The 18,124-nt window shown below is 42.6% G+C and overlaps 2 protein-coding genes across 19 annotated transcripts in view; one reads left to right on the top strand and one right to left on the bottom strand.

Moving 5' to 3' along the window:
• The window catches only part of MTMR6 (myotubularin related protein 6), a 93,709-nt gene extending 88,084 nt beyond the window's left edge, over window positions 1–5,625 (bottom strand). For 9 of the 15 annotated variants that reach the window (XR_011427912.1, XM_070240106.1, XM_070240110.1 and 6 more), the window contains exon 1: window positions 5,237–5,528. Coding sequence is in view for 12 of the 15 variants with exons in the window: in XM_070240106.1 (XP_070096207.1) it covers window positions 5,237–5,260 (24 nt within the window). In the remaining 3 variants the exon portion in view is untranslated. Of the gene's footprint in view, window positions 1–3,069; window positions 3,109–5,236 lie in introns of all 15 variants that reach the window. The other 6 variants (XM_070240113.1, XM_070240112.1, XM_070240115.1 and 3 more) reach the window with 5 other exon arrangements.
• Window positions 5,626–13,893: 8,268 nt separating this feature from the next.
• The window catches only part of NUP58 (nucleoporin 58), a 51,122-nt gene continuing 46,891 nt past the window's right edge, over window positions 13,894–18,124 (top strand). For 2 of the 4 annotated variants that reach the window (XM_023621408.2, XM_023621406.2), the window contains exon 1: window positions 14,086–14,818. In XM_023621408.2, the coding sequence (XP_023477176.1) occupies window positions 14,712–14,818 (107 nt within the window). In that variant the 5' untranslated portion in view covers window positions 14,086–14,711. Of the gene's footprint in view, window positions 14,819–18,124 lie in introns of all 4 variants that reach the window. The other 2 variants (XM_070240116.1, XM_023621407.2) reach the window with 2 other exon arrangements.

An 18,124-nucleotide genomic window follows, 5' to 3' on the forward strand; every position in this document is an offset into this window, starting at 1 on the left:
ATGGACTTCCTCAATCAAAGTTCTGTAACCAACAGTCATGCTTACTCTACAACTACACGACAAGGCTCCTGTAGCAGAAAATGCACTGTCACGGCTTCTCTGGCTTGCTACACATCCCTCCCGATAGCCAGGCACCCATTTGGGACTCTTAGAATCATTATTCCACACTCCATAGCACTGACATCTTGCAAGAATTAGCTATCAAAAAGAAAGAGATCATGGGGCCGGCCCGGTGGCACAGCAGTTAAGTGTGCACATTCTGCTTCGGCGGCCCGGGGTTCGCCGGTTCAGATCGCAGGTGCGGACACGGCACCGATTGGCACGCCATGCTGTGGTAGGTGTCCCACATATAAAGTGGAGGAAGGTGGGCGTGAATGTTAGCTCAGGGCCAGTCTTCCTCAGCAAAAAGGGAGGATAAGTAGCAGATGTTACCTCAGGGCTAATCTTCCTCAAAAAAAGAGAAAGATCATCGAGCTGCCTTCATGAAGTGGACAGTAAAGCATCAACAGGGCTTTTTTTGTTCATGTGTCCCCAGTTCTTAGAACAGCATGTGGCTGCATAAATCACCAAACGAAACAGATGATAAATCCAGTGGGCACTTTTCAGTCCTGTCTTACCTTGCTTTTCTGCAGCGTTGGACACAGGCGACATTCCATAAACGGCTTTCTATCTCATTCCATAAAAGCAAAGATTTCACATTAGCCTTCAAGGCTCTATAGTAACTTGTCCCTGCCCCCAACTTTAATCTTCCACTACGCTCTCTCCTTCACTCACTCTGCTCTAGCCACACTGGTCTTCTTGCTAGTTCTTAGCAACCAGGCATGCCCACCTTAGGGTTTTTGCTCTTACTGTTCCCACTGTTGAGACTGTCCCTATTCCCCACCCATGTTAACATGGCTACTCCCTCACCTCTTCCAGGTCTGTACTCAAGGTTCACTTTCTCTGTAAGGGCTTCCCCAACTACCCTATTTACAACTGTCCTCCCCCAACGTGGGCCCACCCTGGTTCTCTCCACAGCGCTTACCACCATCTATCATACTACCTACTTGACAATAAATTTGTTTATTACGTCTTTCTTCCTAAACCAGAAAATAAGTCTTATGAGGTCAGAGATTTTTGTCTGATTTATTCATCGCCATTTCCCACGTACCTAGAACAGTGCCTGACCCACGGAAAAGGAAGGAGCAGGGGAGGAAATCGGAATAGGGAAGATTGTTCCCTTCCTCTCTGTGATTCACCTCCTCCCATTTTATCCTTGATACTCTTTCTCTGCTCGCCCCTTTTTAAGGATTTCTAGGGCTCCAACCTTCACACTCTTCTCCACAGAGCCTCTACACAGTCTCCTTACATACACTCGTCTGTGAGAGAAAATTTCAGTGATTACCAAAACACTGACAACTCCACTGACAAATCTATTTCTCTGGGCCAGACCTCTTCCTCAGTTCTGGACCCTCATACTCAGCTCCCTACTAGACAAAATCCTACCACCTCAGCTCCTCTCATCCATCTCCTCCTCTCCATCCCCACTCACACTGCCCTACCTCACTACTCAAAGTTCTCGATTAGATAATTACTCTGTGAGGCAGGATGTGTAATGGTTATGCGAACAGTACTGGTATCACAAAGACCTGGACTCAAGTTCCCAGCACCACCTCTTTCTTAGTAGAGGCAGCTGTGTGAGTCAGGACAAGCCATTTTATTTAATTTCTACAAGCTTCAGTTTTCTCACCTGTATAATGAGATATTAGTCAAAACAGCACTTTACACGGGGAAAAGCATTCAGGTGCTCCTCAAAATCTACTGGCTCTTATTTCAAAGACAATTAAAATAATATCAATTTCTCCTTATTCTTGATCTATTCTTAGTTTTGCATCTCCTTCCCTCTTTGTAACAGATGACATATCTGTATACATACATGTATGATCTCACATTCTAATGACAAAAGGGGTAGCAAGCTAAGAACAAACTGGGCATTCCTTTTGGAATAACTCAATTTGAGCCCTAGGAGGGTTAGATTCTCATGGGGCGTTCCATTCTGTAACAAACTCCAGGAAGCAGTCTTTCAGATATAACTAGGAAAACATTCTTCCATTTCATTCTGTAAAATTCCATTCACAAACAGCACAGTATGGTTTGATAGCAATATATGATGTCAGCCAAAGCACTGGAGCCTGGCGGAGAAAGACTGCAGAAAGAAGAACTGTCCCTGCTAATTTCCCATTGTTTCTTGGCAAGACTATCTCATTAAGGCAAAATGAAAGCTCAAAGTGATAGGCAGTAACCACACTCTTCATCAGTATAGCTTGGAAATGCTCTTTGGGAGATTCATTATCAGACGACATCTTTATTGATGCTATACAGTTAGTAAACAAAATGTGACCAAAACAGGATGACATACCTGTTTCCAAATTTTAGAAGTATAAAGCCATTTAATTAGTACTCAGCTAAAATACTTTATCTGATAAATTACTTTGGTTAGTAAGCAATAAAAAAAAAGACCATCAACAATGTAAAAAATACTACTACTACATAAATACTATTTACTTACGCAAAGAAGAGATTTGGGGAAGAAAAAGCACTCAAAGGAATTATTATTAGAATTTATTTCTAAATTGATATTAATACATTTAAACAATTAGAGTAAAACTAGAGAGGCAATGGAAAAAACATTACCAAGTCTTTGGAGGTAGAGAAACTTCGACTTTATCCCTCATGAGCTAACTGGGCAGGTTATTTAACTCTCTAAACCTACTTCCTCCTCCTCTGTAAATGGAGATAATGACCCAATTAGCAGGGTTATTTAAGAAATTAGTGATAATTCTGCATAAATTATGTGAAATTGTATACACTGTGAAATAATACCCTATAGTTGGTTATACTAACATATAGTTGTTAATAAATGGTACTTATTACTTTTCAGATATAGCTTTCTGAAAAACATAGAAGAAATCACTAAATAGATACAAAGGACTACTCTATAATCAATTCTTGATCATAGTGACTAAACTACATAGAGTTCAAAACAGCTAAATAAACTTAAAGCAATTTTTTTAGTTTTGAAATACTTACAATTATTTTTGCAGCAAATTAACTATGTCCAGGTGAAGGCTATGCATAACAGAAACAAAAAGTTGACTATGTTCCAATCAACCTTTTAAGAATAAGTTAAAATTTAAGAAAATGTTACAGTCCACACAACAATTATCAGAATGCATTATGCCGTCTGCGTCCATCGTGCTCACTGTGGCCTACCCAGTGTCTGTACAGTGCCTGGCACACAACAGCTACCTAATAACTATTTGTTGAATGACAGTCTACACACATCCATTTAAGATTATTCCAGAGTAGTAATGGCCCACTGCTAGAAAAATAACCCAAAGTGATAAAGGAGCACACTTGAGAAGTAATTTTAATAGAAAATTAGTCAGAAATCTCTTAGTCTTTAAAAAGGCATAAAAGAACCTCACTAAACCACCAGCACGGACTCACTGTGAAAAGGTAAGACTAAATCAGAAAATTAATTGAAGAAAAGTCCATCAACTGGTAGTTAAAGAGGAATATCAGACCAAATCAAAGTCACCAGCTATAATCTTCCAGGAAATAAGAGAAGCTACAACTATATAAATAAAGACATATATCCATCATAAATTTAAGGAGGAAAGGTTTAAAATAAGTCAAGGAATCCTAAAGATTTTCTAAAATTCTGTTTCGCTCTTACCGATCACCTAGAAATAGGGTCTGTTCTAATTTATTACATTCAGTTCATTTTTACTGCTTTTCTACTGCGTGGTATACACTGTAACAGGCATGAAAAATGCAAAGATGAGGTTCAATCCTGTACAGAAGGAAGGCATGTGTGCACACAGCTACTGCCTAGTAAACATCTGGAACCTTGGAAACAGGACAAGATCCTGATCTGATGACTACTCTAGTCCTCTTTTCCACCTCTGCATCTTCTACTAGTTTGGTTACTTAATCACCCTTCTATTTTCAAACTTTAAGTGCCAGCAACTTGAATTCTAGAGTTATTTTACCTTTCTTTTCTTTAAAAAAAAAAAAGATGTCTTAAAAGGGGTTAGTTTTTAGCATCTTCAATTTTATTATAGTAGATGCAATGTTAAAAGAAAAAAAAAAGCTCCAACAAAAATCCACGTACACCTTAAAAAGGTTTGTGAAACATTTGAAAGACAAAGATCTCAAATTCTCCACGAAACAAATGAAGATGAGGTATGTCTGCCATTTTCCTAGATGAAAGGTAACTTTAGGATGAGCAGCAATTAACTGATGGTTTCAGCGAAACATGACGAGTCAGGATTCACAATGGGTCCTCTTCCTGATTTTGTTAGGCTCTGAGCCATCTTAAAATCATGTTATTCAATTCTTCTGGTCTCAATTTACGTTTTCTCCCTCCCAGTGTTGAAGCTGAACTTAAATGTTGGTAATTTGGTAACATTCTGATGTTTTTTCTTCAGTTTTAAAATTTGTAACAGAATCATAAAAATACCCGTTGTCAAAATAAATACCTTTCACACACAAAAATTAAGCATGGGATTTAATAAGCTCAAGTGAAGAACAGTTCCATCAGACATTTTAAAACACAGGTTAACATTTTTCTCTTCTCCATAGTTTCTCTGTTAAGCTGGCTCTTGACAGCAAAGACAAAGTTTGAAGCACAGAGACGGAAACAAATGCAAATGACTCGAGACCGAGACAAGAACGTGGGGCGGAGCCCGGGGCGGATGTCAGCTCCTGCAAATCTTGCATCAAGAATCTTGCACCGGACAATTCATGGTGAACAAGAAAAGCTTACACAGCACCTTGAGGACCCACCAGTTTTCCGTTCCATGAGGCCGCGGACGGCTGAGAGCCCCCGAAGCCAGGCAGTTCCAATTTTGCCCAACAGTGTAGCGCTGAGAGGGGCCGACCGATTTCACCGGACTTAACCCCAAGCAGCCCACATCCTCCGCACCACCCCATCCCGCAATATCAACACCAAGAACTGAAGCGAGACGCCCACTCCCGTGGGTAGAGGAGGCCTCCGCACGCCCTGGCCCAAACTGCCCGCGCCCTCCCGGACTAGGCCCGGCCAGGCCCCTCCGGCCCGGCCCAGGTCCCCGCCCTCCCGGCCGGCCCAGGCCCCCGTCGGGCCAGCTGAGCTCTCGCCGCCACCCGCCGCCTCCAGCTCTGCGGAGCGGGACCCCGGCCGGGGAGGAACGGCTCTCCCGCGCCCGACTACCTTGGTGGTACGGATGTGCTCCATCCCGAGGTGACGTCTGCCGGCAGCTCGCCTCACAGGCGTACCATGGAGCGAAAGAACTCGGGGGACCACAGGGATCCAGACGCAGCGGGAACCACCTCCACCGGCCACCGCCGCGGCCCGTCAGACCGCCCCCGGCAGCGTCAACTGCGCAGGCGCAGCGGGCCAGCGCCGTCTCCTAGAAACACTTCCCCAAACCGGGCGTCGCCGAGGGGGCGGGGCGGGCGGGCGGGGCAGAGCGTCTGCCGAGGGAGAGCGGCGTCTCGTTCCTTCGGAGTCGCCGCGTGTCCTACAGCGCCCCCTGCCCGGGGAGGCTCACCAACGCCTGACAGAAGGCGGTCCTCTACGGCACGTAGGACCAGAAAAGCAAGAGCGCGGAGGGGTCCAGAGAAGACTATTCCCCGCGTGGGAGTGGGTCCCCCGACGTGCTGGTATAAAGAGAGACACGATGTCACGGAAGTTCATTAACCTACCAATGGACCGCGCCAAATTTTAATACTTTCTCTTTGGTTTGAGCTATAATTCTATTCACAGGACTCTCTTGTAAGGAAATTAACAAATATGTTCAGTGCAGCCTTACTTGAAACAATCGAAATTTCCAAGGATTAGTTATGTAAAGTGTGGTTATGTCCATGCACTGTTAATACCGGCATTCATTAAAAATTATGCAGTAGGTCCAGATAACAGGTAAAGGCTGAACAAACTGAAAAATCGACAACTTTTCTTAGATCTGTAAGAGAACCGAGGTCACAGGGCAAACTACGGCCCCCCAAATTAGAGAGAGGGGCAGGCGAAGACAGAAAAATCACGATTTACAGGAGCAGAAACCCGCAGGCAGCAGGGAGCCAGTGACAGGCAGTTCGCTTTACCCAGTACATCACGTCTAACTATTCCGAAAAAATTACACAACACACTAAAAGACAAAAAACACAGTTTGAAGACACAGAGCAAGCATCAAAACCAGACTCAGACATGGCAGGGATGCTGGAATTGTCAGACTGGGAATTTGAAACAATTAGGATTAATATGCTAAGGCTCTAATGGGTAAAGTAGATAGTATGCAAGAACAGATGGATAATGTAAGCAGAGAGATGGAAATCATAAGAAAGAACCAAAAAGAAATGCTAGAGATAAGAGAACACGGCAACAGAAATGAAGAATGCCTTTGATGGGATGATTAGTAGACTGGACATGACTGAGGAAAGAATCCTCGAGCTTGAGGATATCTCAATAGAAACTTCCAAAACTAAAAAGCAAGGAGAAAAAAGACTGAAAAAAAGCAGAACAGAATAAAGGTGTAACATATGCATAATGCTGAAGGAGAAGAAGGAGAGAAACAAATATTTGGAACAATTATGAATGAGAATTTCCCCCAAATTAATGTCATACACCAAACCACAGATCCAGGAATCTCAGAGAACATCAAGCAGGATAAATGCCAGGAAAACTATGTATCATTCTCAAACTATAGAAAATCAAAGATAAAGAAAAAATTCTGAAGAAACCAGAGGGAAAAAGCACCTTACCTATGGAGGAGCAAAGATAAGAATTACGTCTGTCTGCTCTTCAGAAACCATGCAAGCAGGAAGAGAGTGGAGTGAAATATTAAAGTTGACAGAAAAATCCCCAGCATTCTAGAATTCTGTATCCTGTGAAATTATCCTTCAAAAGTGAAATGGTGGGGCTGGCCCCATGGTGTAGTGGTTGCGTTGGGCACACTCCACTTTGGTGGCCTGGGTTCACAGGTTTGGACCCCAGGTGGGGACATTCACCACTTGTTGACCATGCTATGGCAGTGTCCCACATATAAAGTGGAGGAAGATTGCCACAGATGTCAGCTCAGGGCTAATCTTCCTCAGCAAAAAAAAAAAAAAAAAGATGTGAAACGGAAATGAAGAAGAGTTTTGTTCATTGAGATTTGTTTTATCTTACTAACGTTCATAAAGTATATGGTCCAGTTTAAGAGAACTTCAATGTGCACCAGTAGCCTAAATCCTATCCTTCCCTAAAAAAGCTGGGATCCAATAAAATTAATCGGATTTAGTATTTTCTGCTGTCCTGATCTCATCACGTATGCAAACAGGGCACTTAATACAGTTACAGTTTCAATAAAGGAGTTCACTGAGACTTATAAGCTAACCTGAAGAAAGACCAGCCAGCCAAGAAGAGATCTGTTTCTTAGGGTAGTTAGTCTGGCGAAATGCCAACATAATTATCGGCCATGAAAAACCGAAGTTTAAAGCAGACAGGAATGAGGGTCAGCACATTCTCTTCCTATAAAGCCATTTGGACACTTTACAGTTGAGAAGTTTGCTTAGTTAGCATGAATTCAGAGCAAGGGAAATTAACCAAAAGATATGAGAGGCTGTTGTCATTCAGCCAAAATCTTGATGCATCTGTAAACCCTATGAGATGTACCAACTGCAAGATCAGATGATAGTGTTTCTGGGCCATGGAAGCCTCTAGAGGCAGCCCTGAATGCTCATTATTATACGCATATATTAAATATCCCTAATCTAGGCTTCGCTGCTGAACAACACCCCTTCTGAGGGCCTTGTTGTTTCTTTAGATATGGCACTTGGTCAATTAAGTTCCTATCAAGATATGGTCTAGAAGTCACGCTGTCTTTTTAAGGAGTCTTTAAACATCTGTGCTTTGATTAATTTTCTTTTGATGTGTATATTCATAATTTCCTTTATTATCCAAGTTCTGAGGGACACCTAGATTTTGGTTTACATATGCCTATGAAAACAACTTAAAATGGTGACATGACTATTATTGATGACTTTAATAAAATATCATTTTCTTAATTGACCTTGTATTTAAAATGGTGGTGTTATGAATCAGAAAATAACAAATATACAAAAACATTGAATAAGCAATCACAATGGTTTGAAATAACGGGGAATCAGCATCTTCTGCGTTCATTTCTCCCTAATGTTTATTTTTACATTGTTGAAAAAAAAACCTCACTTATTTCCCCTATAAAATGCACAAGAAGTGTCTGATATTATGATTGTCATATGAGAAAACATATCATATTTAAAAATTAAATGTTGATGCTTTCATAATTATGCTTACTGTTTACTATCTAATGGGATATTATAAAAGCAATCACACTCTCTAACATGGGTGTTCTTAAATAAACATAAATCATTAAAAAAGCAAGAATATTTCACTTGATTACATTTCTAGGCTTTTATTTTTAGGTGTATTATTGCAGAAGATGAAGCCTATGATCAGAACTCTTTCTGGAAACAAAGCTATCTGAATTCAAATCTCATTTCTGCCACTTACTAGCTGTGTGCATTTGGCAAAATTATTTAATTTCTCTAACTCTTGGTTTAGTTATCTGTAAATACTTAGTACTTATCATTATCTCCTCCACTGAGGTATTTGTGCTAGTTAAATGAAATAATGAACAGAAATGCTTAAGCATAATAGCTGGCCTCAATTAGTGCTCAGCAAATAGTAGTTGTGTATGTGTGTGTTAAGCAGAATGCACCCTCAGAATCCCCAGAGATGTCTAGATACCTGCTGATCCTCATTCTAATCTTTTGCCCTGAGTCACAAATTTATTTGGATGAGGCTGTGCTCATTTGGGGAGACTGAGTGAAGGATGAAACATTTGTTCTTATCTGAGTGTACTGTATACCATACTCCAGTGATCATATTATGTGTTCTATAACCCTGCAACTGAGGAGGTGCACCTGGCCCAGTGATGTGCACGTGTCCTGGTTAGCTGACATACAGGACTGCCTCAGTCTCATGCTGAGTTGGAGGGAGACATACCATGATGTTTCTAGAAGGGCAATATGACTCTCACTCTCTCAGGATTTGAGGGTTTGGGAGCTTGCTCCTCATTCTATCCTAAAGAAGGTTACTAATCATTTTTTTGCATTTCCTAACTGTGTGACCTCCTCTCTGAATCTTTTAGATAAGTAAATATTTCTGACCATTTGTACCTGCTGTTGACATCGGGTGATGCAGTAGTCGGTCGGGCTCTGTTCTGTGTAACCACTTCATTGAATACTGGGGTCTTCTGGTTTTGTGGTTCTCACGCAGGCAGCAGCTTTCTTTTTCTCCAGTTGCCCTTCAAGCCTGCTTTGCTGCTCTCCCTCCCTCTCCTCAACAGGAACTTAAGCTCCTAGAGAAGTACCAGTCAGTCTTGGGTTTTAGAACAATCTAATTTTCAGGAGTCAAAGAATCCAGTCTAATGTAAATAAAAATCTGCTGTTGTATCCAATTCAGAGCTTCTCTTTCCCTATACCCCCCAGGTTTGATGACAGTGGGGATGGAGGTGGGAACAGAGGTGGGGGCATCTGTTTTGACAAGTTTGTTCCGCTTTCTCCCTGCTTGCTTGCTAGTTCCTGCCTTTGCTCTCTGGGAATCAAGTCTTACTTGACCAGTCCTATTATAATCTGGCATCACTGATTTTTTGTGTGGCTGATGCCTGAATGCCCCCTCTTTCTCCCTTGGGCACTTAGTCAATTAGTTAATCCTTCTCTCCATCCTCTGGGACCTCTGGATCTTCTCATTTCCCTGAAGTAGGTGCAGTGCTCTCCAGTTCATTTCTTACAAGCTAGCTAGCTCCTGGTTTTTGATTTACTCAAAGCCTTGTTATTCCTCTTCTTCTAGACTCACTTGAAACGTCTCTGTATCTGTACAATAGCCTTGTCTTCTCATGTCTCCTCCATATAGATATACACACACACTTGTGCTTTAACTACTTTGAGAGGATTTCTATTCCTTGCAATCGAAAGAGGCCTAATTAACCTGTGGGAAAACTGATCACAAAGGAGATGGACAGTTTTGAGGGAAATTTTATCGATGCTATGGAAAAGCCTTATGAATGTATTCCTGCTTCACAGCAGTGGACATCAGTCTAGTGGCCAGAACATGAGTGTCCATCAGGTACAGTGACTTGTTTCCTTGACAGATGAGAGGAATTAATGCAGATAAATTCTTCCTCTTTGGCTCCCATTTTTTTGAGACTAGACCCTGACCATTGCCCTTCTTTTAGCATGTTTCAAGACAAAATTGATAACAGGTTGTTGTTTCTGCTCTTATTGTTATATTCCAGTCTTATAGATATTCTGGACATTGGTTCATCTTGGATATTTCCTACGTTTCTTCACTAACGCATGTAAAATTCATCTTTTAGTGTGGATTCCTATGAAAGATGGTATAATAATTTAGCTGTGACCAACAGAGACCCAACTATAATGGCCTAAACAACATAGAAGTTGATTTTTCTGTCATTTAAAAGAAATCTGAAGGTAGGCAGACCAGGATTGGTATGATAGCTCTGTAACATCATCAAGGACCTACGTTCATGATATTTTTCTGCTACGCCCTCCTTAATATATGACATCCATTCTTAAGTTCCTCACAGTCTGAGGTGGGTGTTGGAGACCCAGCCATGTGTCTAAGTTTCAGGTAGCAGAAAGGAAGAAGGAAGAGAAAAGCCAAAGGGACATATGCCAGCTATCTCTTCCTCTAAATGAGTCATACTGGACGTCTCATCTCATGTCTCCCACTTACATCTAATCAGCCACATTTACCTGTAAAGGAAGTCGGGGTATGTAGTTGTATACCTGGTTGATGTACCACCTTGAACAAAAATGGGATGTTTTTTGTAAGGAAAAAGGGAAGAATGAAAAATGGTGGCAAGAAGAGAGCTTCCCTCATTTATTTTATGCTGACATTTCCAAGTTTCTTTTCCTGATCTTTTCCTTATCCACTATCATGAAAGCAACTGTTCATGTCCCATCCCCCATACTCACCAATAGGAAGGACATAATTTCAAAATAAATGACCACACTTTGAATTAAATATATTTAGGTTCATGGAAAACTCCCTACATTGCTTTCGTTTTCCTCATTTCTTGGAGGAAACAGATCATTACTGTTCTGATCTATTGTTGGAAATATGTTTTAGCTTTAGGATTTTTCCCTCTAACTTTTTATTTTGAAAAATTTCAAACCCACAGAAAAGTTGAAAGAGTAGTACGTACAATGAACACCCATATATCTTGCTTGTAGAATCACGAATTGCTAACATTTTGTGACATTTTCATTATTCATCTCTCTATAAATTTTGTTGTTGGATTGTTTGAAAACTTAATAAGATTTCTAAAGAGGAAGGACACTAGCTAAATCTTTAAAGTCAACAGACCCCTTCTGAGAATAAATTCAAGATAGAGGGCAACTGGTTATATATAGTCTCTAAAAGATAACTCTCTCTTGGATATTTCAGAGGATCAGATCATACATATATAGATCCCTTTAAACAGACTTGTGATTCCCATTTCCTTTCTGTTTTAGAACGTCTCAACTGGTACTTCTCAAAAGGTTGTCCCCATCTGAACATACCACTGAGGCAAGCCTATTTACATATTTTAATGCAAAGCCAAATTAGAATCTTTTTAGTGCTATTGCCTTTCAGATGATTCAGTCTATGACATTAGCAATGTCATCACACAGCCAGTAAATCAGCAAAAGATGGGGTTTCTTGACAGAATTCTCACAATATAAAAAGCAAAGGGAAGCAAAATGGCTTGCCATAGAGTTTAGGATCTGAATCACTTGCTTTATTCTTGGAAAGCAGTAATTCACATAGAACTGACATATGGTTCAGGTGTCATGATGTCGAACGGGAATGTTTGGAACGTCCTTCGGAATAGCATGTGTTCCTCTCATTAGGTTGGGAGGGTTAAGAAATTCCAGCACTGCATGGGTTTGCCTCGCTGGATAGGCTTTAGGTTTAAATAGGCATGAAGTTTATGTTACTGCCATTTTACTGTCATTTTTCAATTGAATAACCAAACAATTGGGCTTATAGAAGCTGCGTTCTTTATTTCTGTAGAACATAAGGATGCCAAGTTTTTTCTTTTCTTTTCTTTTTGCTAATAGGACAAAGAGAAGACGGCACAGAAGATGAGAAAGGGTCTTTGAGGTCTAGTCTTACATTTGGTGCACCTAGCGGCTTGTGGTAGATTGTACTACTGGTCACCAAATATTCCAGTTTCCATCTCTGCAGTGCTTCTCTCTGTGGGATTTTTGGGTTTACTGTAGTATAACTTAAACTACTCTGACAGATACAAGTCAGAAATGCCACTAAAAGACATAGGGAGCCACTTTCTGTCTTCCTACAAAAATCGTCTGGATCTACCTTTTTTTCCCCAGTCAAAAGTCCCCTAGATTTCATATCCTCAGTCCTTTACTGACTATCCTAGAGTCATCATTGATAATAGCATTCTCTAGATCATTGAAGCTCTAAAACCCACAGTATTTTATTTTTCTCTTCCTGTTCAATCACTGTGAATTTTTTCTTTATACTATAGTTCACATATGTCCTTCTTCTCTTTTGTTTTATCATTCCCATGGTGACCTTCATATTCTAAATGCTATTTAATTTTTATTTATACAAACACAGAGGTGGTTTATTAGTCTGCTCAGGTTGCCATAACAAAATACCAAAGACTGGGTGGCTTAAACAACATTTCTCACAGTGCAGCAGGCTGATAAGTCCAAGATCAAGGTGCCCATAGGCTTTCTTCCCAGATCACATAAGGCTGCCTTTAGGCTGTGTCCTTAGAGGTGGAGAAAGGAGAGGGAATTCTCTTGAGTCTCTTCTTATAAGGGAATTAATCCATCTTGAGGGCCCCACCCTCATGACCTCATCACCCTAATTACCTCCCAAAGGCCCCACCTCCAAAAACCATCGCACTGTGGGTTAGGGCTGCAACAAAAGAAATTTTGGAGAGACCCAATTCAGTTCATAACAGGTGGCAAAGCCCAAGTTCAATACTGGAGAAAGTGTTGCATCAAGGGGAGTTGCAAGATGTGAGGTTAGAAAGATTGGTTACGTACAGGACATTGAGCGCCAGACAAACAGCCACTGGGTTTTTGACCAAGGCAGTGTTGTGGTAAGAATTATGTTTTAGGAGAGAAAATCTGGTGACTGCTTATGGGATGAATTTTATTGGAAGAGACTACAGGTAGTAAAACCTTTTGCGGGAGTAACGTAACAATCCTTGATGGAAAAATAAAGACCCACATTATGATGGCAGCACCTCAAAGGCATCACCGCCAGGCAGTCTGTCCTGATCTTTCTGCCAGAGGGGAGTGCTTCTTTAAACCCACATTTTTCCTATGTTAAAAGGTTACTCATAGCAGCCTTATATTTCGCCTTATATTATACTTGTTTCTGTACTTTTTAAAAATCCCTTTCACTTTGTGGTTCCTGAGCGCCGCAAAGGTGGGAGGCAGCCATCGGGGAGGAACCCCACACGCTCCGCCCCAGGCCGGGCCCTCTTCCCCTGCAGGATACGCTGACACTATTTGCGGACTTGACAACATCCTTTGCCATCCAGGGGCCTTGGCCAGTTCTGTTTGCTCAGCACCACTAACAGAACTGACCACTCCGCTCACGAAAGGACGCTCTTCTGAGCTTCCTTCACGGCCGCGCATCGGGCTCCCGGTGACTGCACTTAGCGGGCTCCGGCGGCACCCACGCGGCGCTGAGCTGGGGCTCACGTCAGTAGATGGATGAGTGAATGAAAGGCATGCCTGGAGATATTGTGGGTTCAGTTGCACACCACAGCAATAAAGTATCACAATAAAGCGAACCACGGGAATATTTTGGTTTCCCAGTGCATGTAAAAGTTATGTGTACACTATACTATATTAAATGTGCAATAGCATTATGTCTAAAATCACAGGGTACATACCTTAATTTAAATATGTTTATTGCTAAAAGAAGCTAACGAACATCTGAGCCTTCAGCGAGTCAGAATCTTTTTGGGGGCAGAGAGTCCAGCAAAAACGCGCAATAAAGCAAAGCACAGTGAAACGAGTATGCGGTATTATCGACTGATCTGCAAACCATCAGGAAGAAGACACGCTCCGTCCTCCCTGGGGAACGAGAGGCAGCCAAGGAAAGACTGGAATCGCCTCCTTTTCTGAAAGAGGGGCTTGGGATGCTCAATAGGGCCTTCCCAACGCTGGGATTCTGCACATCCTTTTTCGGCAGTAAGCAAAAATATAAGTAACATTGAGATTCAACGGTCACAAAGTACAGAAGCCGCACAAACACCAACACAGAACTAACAAAAAGGGATGGGCCGGCTTTTGACTCAGGGGGCCCACCGCTTAGGAGAGTAGGCGGGGCTCCACCCCACCTTGTCCCAGGACGCTTTGCGCCGCGCGCCGGCCCAGCCCCTCACCGTCCCAGGGTTCCCTGCGCGGCGGGCTGGCCCCCGTGAGCTACGAGCGCGCGGCGGAGCCGAGCTCCGCCCTCTTGGGCCTGGTCTTGGCCGTCCCCGCGGTTGGAGGTTCCCGCCAGATCCAGGTTCGGGGAGAGTGATGTTGCCCGGCCCGGCTCGGCTTTAGGCGGGAGGAGCGTCCTAGAGCCCTTGCAGCTTGCTGGCGGCACTGCGCCCCGGGCAGCCATGTCCACGGGTTTCTCCTTCGGGACCGGCACGCTGGGCTCCACCACCGTGGCCGCCGGCGGGACCGGCACGGGCGGCGGTTTCTCCTTCGGGACGAGCGCGTCCAGGTAACCGCACCTCCTCGCCGGCCCGGCCGGGGGCTCCGCGGCGGCTCCCGGGGGCGTCGCGCCCCTCTCTCTCTCTCTTCCCGCTGGCTCCCCGGAGGCCTGGAGAAGACGACCTGCCCCGCGCCGGGCTCATAGGCCGCCCGCTCGCCGCCCTGGCCGGCCCCGGCGGCTGGTGGGAGGAGGGCGCCGTCTCTGTCGGGGGGACCCGGGAACCGCGATGGTTCCGGCGCGGTCCCCGCCGAGGGACGGCCGGCGGCGTGAGGGCCTGGGTTTCCCTGCTGAGCCCGAGCGACGCGCCGGTCTTAGGCGCAGAATGAATGTGGAACGAATGAATGAGACCGTAGCTTATTGTGAGGTTTTAGGAAAAGACAATAGAAAATTCTAAGGAGGACAATCAAAAATTTCTCCCTGATAATTCAGATTCCAGTGCAGAGTTACGGTTTTGGACATTGCAGGGCCTTAGTGATTGCGCCGTTGTTTTAAACGAGCTTTCAAGTCTTTGTGCCTCATGGGACCCTATCTGTCCTTTTTTTAGTTTGTTTTAAATACTTTTTACAGAGTTTGTTGGTGATTATTTTGAATAGAAGTGTTTGAATTAGTATATTATAGGTGAGAGTGTTGTCGTAATGACTCACATTTAAATTTAAATTGCAAAATGTAGGTAACATTCATCATTTTTGTGCAACCTGCTACGCCACCACTTCAGAAGGTGACAAAAATTTGCGTAGCAGAGGTACAGACAGAGGCAGTTAAAGATGATTTTAATTATGAGAGATTTAATCTTTGGAACTCAGTCTTCTGAAGATAAAGTGGAGGAGTTCTTTCAACCAAGGAGTGTATATAGAATGAGTTACAAGATATCTCCTGAAGCTTGAAGAATGTGGTTGTAGATTGACAAGGCAAGAATACCTTCAGCATTGTCTATTAAAAAGGGGCGGGGGTGACAGACTACACAGTCAAGTCAGAAATCTGAGAGTTTTCCTTAATACCTCCTTTTGTCTCACTCTACACGCTTAATCAGCAAGGCCTGATAATTGTAATTCTTCAGTTTCCATTTGCTTCATCCCCAGTGCCACCACCCTGTTGCAAGCTCTCATTGTTCGTGGAACAAATATTTACTGAACAGACTCCTGTGAAGTAGACTTGTTTTAGGGGTTAAAGATAAGAGTCCTGCTCTCTTGAAGCTTACATTCTTGTGAAAATCCTTATGATCACTGCCAGCTTTTCAACAACTCACCTTTCTCCTGTTAGATGAAAACTTCTCCCATCATGTCCTACTTAGGTTAGTTCAATGGAATCCTAGTTGCTGTCTCAAAAATCTCCTCTTAAGTCAATCTTTTTACCACATTGTAGCCAGAGTGATTTTTTAAATTCCCATTGCCTCCCTTCAGTGATTTTTCCACTGTCATTGGAATGAAGTAAAAATAAATCGTACCATGATCTGCGAGACCTAAATAACCTGGAATCTCTTCAGACTCATCCTGAGTCTTTTATTTAAAAAAAAAAAAAAACATTTGCATTAACACCCAGTACAGGCACACAGATAAGTAACTGAAACAAAGTGTCAAAGAAAGACCCTTACCCTTACTTCAAGTGATGCACTTTGATATTTTCTATTTGGTTCCATTTCATTTTTTTAAATGCTGGTTGTGATCTACTAAATTGATTTTATACTCCTCTCACAGGTCCTGCTTTAGTTTGAAAAACCCTACTCTAGTAACGGGCCTCTTCTCAACTCCTAGTGGGCTTGGCCAAATCCTGTCCCACTTTAAGGTAGTTCCCTCTGCCTCCACTTTCCCTACTGCCTCTCACCCTGTCTGCCAAGCTAATGCCCACTTTGGGGACTCTCGTGGTTGCTTCCCCAGAGGGGCCTTTTCTGACCTGTGGCTCAGGAGGAGGTCTCCGTCCTCATCCACCGAAGCGCTTACCACGGTTGTAGTCAGTTCATCATGTTTTTTGTTGACTTGTTTATTGTCTGATCCCGGCAATAGACTGTAAGCTCCATGGCGGTGGAGACTTTTTCATGCTATTTTTCTGGTTGACACAGTGGAGCTCAGTGTATATTTGTTGAATGAATGAATGAATGATTGATTAATCTCGTTTTCTCACTGACTAGGAACTTCCTGAGGGCAGGGTCTGAGTCATATTTACTACTCCATCTTCAGTCTCTATGACAGAGCCTGCCATATAAAAAGGACTTTACTAAACACTTGTCGATTGATTGAATAAATGAATTATTAGTAGTAAATTAGAAAAATGTACACAGGCTTCAGAAAGGCTTGGATAAATTAATAGAAGGAGGGACAGTCTTAACATCTGTCCGTTGGAGTCCTGGTTTGGAGGCCTGTCTGCCCCTAGTGGCACCTGGTGATCTGGTCTCTTTAGGTAAGTTATTCTTGGGGAAGTTACTCTCTAAGCCTCAATTGCCATGTCTGGAAAAGGGGTATAACAACATATTTACCTCAGAGATGTACTGAATGAGATAAAGCATGGAAAGTATTTAGCAGCTCCTCCAGCACTTGGTGAGTGCTCCATAAATGTTAGCTGGTCTGTTAGCTCCTAAGTCCGCATGAACCCAAGCTCCAGAAATTAAAATAACAGGCCGGACCTGCTGGAGTCGAGGGCTTTTCTACAAGACGTCCTGTGGGGCATTGGCAGATAATACTGGGTTGAGGCAATAATCGGTCAGGGCGGGGGTAGCTTTTGTTTTTCTCTTAAGTAAGTAAATTTCTCTGCTGCAGAGAAATTTCCCTTTTGCTTCTCTGGTAGAGTAAGAAGATTTCACTTTGATGTATTTCTTTGGTAATGTTTTCAACTTTAGTTACAAAACACTTCCTTGTGTCTTCAGTTTTCTTAAGTTGTCAAGAAATTTTAAATTATTTTAATTGACTGAAAGTACATACTTTCACTGTACTTCTTTTGTTTATTTCTGGAATAGCAGTAGATACAAATGGGATCACTGATTTGTTTGGGAGGAAGGCGAGCATATTAATCATTTTCTTAATTTGATGTCCTCAATATTTGCCAATACTGTTTCTTAAAATACCTTTTGATTCAGTTGATTAAATGTTTAAAGATTTACGAGATTTTGCAACCCTGCTCTGCCGACCCCCTATACTTCATACACCCAGGGGCACACACACGTGTTCATAAGGATCATTTTTAGAATCAGTGGTAAATTAAGACACAATTAGGGTATGCCCTCTCCTTCCTCCTACTCAGTGTTGTTCACTGATTTCAAGTTCTACCTCATTGATACGCTCCTCCTTCTGCATTCCCCTCACAGTGATTAGCTGGCGTAATACC

Source organism: Equus caballus, chromosome 17, assembly GCF_041296265.1.
Source record: "Equus caballus isolate H_3958 breed thoroughbred chromosome 17, TB-T2T, whole genome shotgun sequence".
NCBI classification, from domain to species: Eukaryota; Metazoa; Chordata; class Mammalia; order Perissodactyla; family Equidae; genus Equus; species Equus caballus.